Below are 3,069 nucleotides of genomic sequence, written 5' to 3' on the forward strand. Positions count from 1 at the left end.
TTAATTTAGGTTATCCTTAAGATATGTAGTATAAAATTTTGCCATTTTTAATCATAATCAGATGTATGAAAGCTTTATAAAAAAGGTTCATTTGAAATTGAAAATAAAACACGATGGACTTGATAGAAAAGCCATAATTGTATATAATTGATTGCATATATCTGCCTTCCTTAATATATTTTATGTAAAAAAAAAATGATGACAAAAGAAATTCAGCTACATTTAATGAAAATCAATGAACTACAGTGGTATACAAACATTTGAAAGTGCAGATATTCTTTTGAATTAAGTACGATCTTCACATTAAAATTGAATTTAATACGCCAGTATAATGCAGGAAAATCTTAAGTATAATTCCTATAAAACAAAGAAGAGGAGCAATTAAAGGAGAGATAAAATAAAGAAAACTTAGAATTTTTAAGGACTAAGCAAAAGTTGTGAACGTATAATGTGTTTCCTCTGACAGTCCGACTACAGACAGTAGCCGTCACACACTTTATCTTCTCTTTGGCTTGGTTCCGGTGCCTTCAGCTCACGAATCAAATCATCGAGGAGCTTCAGTTTCGCATTATCTCCGTTACCTCTTCTTTTGTATCCACCTTCTCCTTGGTCTACCTCTTTATGTCCATCGTCATCGCCGTCATCACCTTCATTTTCCTCGTCATTTTCTTTATCTTCTTCATTGACTTCCTCGGTATTTTCCTTCACCGCCTTCTTCTTTCCTTTCCCTTTATTATCTGTCATTTCCCTCTTCGTATCTATACTGTCTTCTTCTTTTTCCTCCTCCAACTCTTCCTTGTCATCCTCATTGTCGTCATCGTCTTCCTTACCATCGTCGTTGTCATTTCTCTTGCTTTTATTTCCTACTTCCCCAGATTTTTTCTCCCAGTCATCATTCTCATTCTCCATATCTTGGTGTCTAAAGTGTCTTACATCCAGTTCAGGGATTTCATCGTTGTTATCTTCTAAATTTTCGTCGAATACGTCATCGTTGTCATCGTTTTTCTCAAATTCCCTTTCTTGTTCCCCAAGGATTCTCAGATTTCGCCATTTTTGTTTGTCATTGTGTTTTTCGGTTTCACGAGAAACTAGTCGTAGGAAGTCCTCTAATGATGGCTGACTGGACTCCTTCCCTGGTTCTAAAAACGGAAAAAAATAGGCTGTATATATGTATACACTCCTTACAATACCAGGAGTCAGGCGCGGATCAAGGAAGTTTTTCCAGACAGGGGGGTCCACTCCAGTGAAAAAAAACATCCAACCCAGAGATTTGTTGACAAGCCAAAAACAATTTTATCTGACCAAAGCGTGGAAATCCTATTTCGGGTGGGGGATGGTAGTCGTTGACTTCCAAATCTTCTTCATACCTATTCATACCTATGACTTTTCATACCAACTTAACCATATCCAAGATAAATGTAGTAACTCTGCAAATTCTAGGGGGGGGGGGGGGCGGAACACCCCCATCCCCACGACCCCCCTCTAAATCCGTGCATGAGGAGTGGATAAACAATATTCAATAAATAGGCAACGTTAAATACAGTATTTTTACACAGATTATGGCCCCCATTTTTCAAGAAGAATTAAGTAAGTTAACCTAAAGATGGATATGTAGAAAGACAGAACATAAAAAAATTAATTTGTCGAGAAAATACGTACGATACGTTCTTTCTTGAAGTCCATCGTACCTCCCCTATACAAAGAAAGAAATTCAATGTAAGAGAAAAGGCACATACATCACAGCTCAAACACAACACAGACCAGTAGGAAAAGTGAATGGAATTTGGCAGAGGATAGAATATTCCTTACATTATTCCCAGTACCTTAACTTGATTTTCATTGGCATTATTAACCACACATTTTTTTAAGACAAAATATAATAGTAGCCTAGAACTGGTTCTACTTACCCTCAAATGAAGCCCTTCAGCTCCATTAAATACCAAAAGGAGTCCAAGGATGAAAGAATAGGACAGAAAATGTTCTCTCGCCATATTTACAAGCTGAACAAGGTAACGTTTGCTTGTGTAAATTGGTAATGGTGAAAAATTAAGAGAAAGTCAAAGTCTGTATCAAAACCCTTTTGTGTTTTTGCGTGACTAGTTTTTGGGTATACCTTTAACCGAAGGGAGAAATTTAATCTTACATCTGCAGCCGAAATAACACGTCAAGTTTTATACATACATTGCGTGCAATAAGTCAACTCTATTCAAAAGCGGGTGTCAAACATTGTGCAACGGTGGGAAAAGCTTTATAAAATCTTTTTCCATTTTTTATTGCTTAAATGTGATACAATATATTTAACAGTCACTGAAAAGGATTCAGATATGACCATTTCCTTCTGAATATTAAAATAAAAGAGCGGTTATCTGACAAACAATGTAATTTTGTGCATTATTCAATATTTCCTTGTTATAAATTTCAAATTTTAAGGAAGTAAGACAAAATTTGAGAAATGTGCAACAACCCAGTAAACATTTGTACATAAAAAATTAAAAGGTAAAAGAACGTCAGGCATTCAATGAAAACCCTCTTCTCGTTCAAACACAAAAAACAGTATTATAAGTAACATTTTGGATGTTGAATAGCTCCTTGACTATAGAATAGCTCCTTGACTAGATTCAGTGAAATGTAAATTGTTATACCTTTAAAAATTTGTTCCTATATAAATCTATACGAGAAAAAGTCTAATATTTTTAATGTTTTGCTGAGCGGGCATAAAAGAATCGATGTTGGACCGCTGAGCGAGATGTTGGACCGCTCGGAGAGATGTTGGACCGCTTACGTCACAGAATGGGCGGAGCTTAATCTCATTTTCATTCGTTGGTGTTAAACAGTAACAGACCTGATGTTACATCACGGAATACAGTACAAAATACATGTATGTCAAAAAAATAAAATAAAATGAAAGGTATAATAAAACATTTATTGACAGAGTTCTCGGGCAAAATGCGTTTTGTCGGACCCTCGAACCAAACTGTCTGCCTTCGGCCTAACGGGCTCAGGCAGACAGTTTGATTCTTGGGTCCGACAAAACTAATGTTGCCCTCGAACTCAGTCAATAAATGTATA

At 36.0% G+C, this 3,069-nt stretch overlaps 1 protein-coding gene across 1 annotated transcript; it reads right to left on the reverse strand.

Moving 5' to 3' along the window:
* Positions 1-239: 239 nt before the first annotated feature.
* LOC134241948 (nucleolin-like) lies at positions 240-2,068 on the reverse strand. Its single transcript, XM_062723958.1, has 3 exons — positions 1,908-2,068; positions 1,660-1,693; positions 240-1,139 (listed from the first exon to the last, which is right to left on the reverse strand). Exons 1-3 carry the CDS (start codon positions 1,989-1,991, stop codon positions 472-474), a joined length of 786 nt encoding a protein of 261 aa, XP_062579942.1. The 5' UTR covers positions 1,992-2,068; the 3' UTR covers positions 240-471.
* Between the last annotated feature and the right edge of the window lie 1,001 nt (positions 2,069-3,069).

The sequence above is a fragment of the Saccostrea cucullata genome, unplaced genomic scaffold (assembly GCF_032062105.1).
Source record: "Saccostrea cucullata isolate Sc308-1 unplaced genomic scaffold, CSIRO_AGI_Scuc_v1 ctg438, whole genome shotgun sequence".
Lineage (NCBI taxonomy): Eukaryota > Metazoa > Mollusca > Bivalvia > Ostreida > Ostreidae > Saccostrea > Saccostrea cuccullata.

Bases quoted from the DNA above. Each gene is read 5' to 3' on its own strand.
- LOC134241948 (XM_062723958.1), bottom strand. From the start codon at position 1,991: ATGGCGAGAGAACATTTTCTGTCCTATTCTTTCATCCTTGGACTCCTT. The intron at 1,694-1,907 runs GTAAGTAGAACC...TTCTTTGTATAG, and splicing joins CTGAAGGGCTTCATTTGAGG to GGGAGGTACGATGGACTTCA. The intron at 1,140-1,659 runs GTACGTATTTTC...TTCCGTTTTTAG, and splicing joins ACTTCAAGAAAGAACGTATC to AACCAGGGAAGGAGTCCAGT.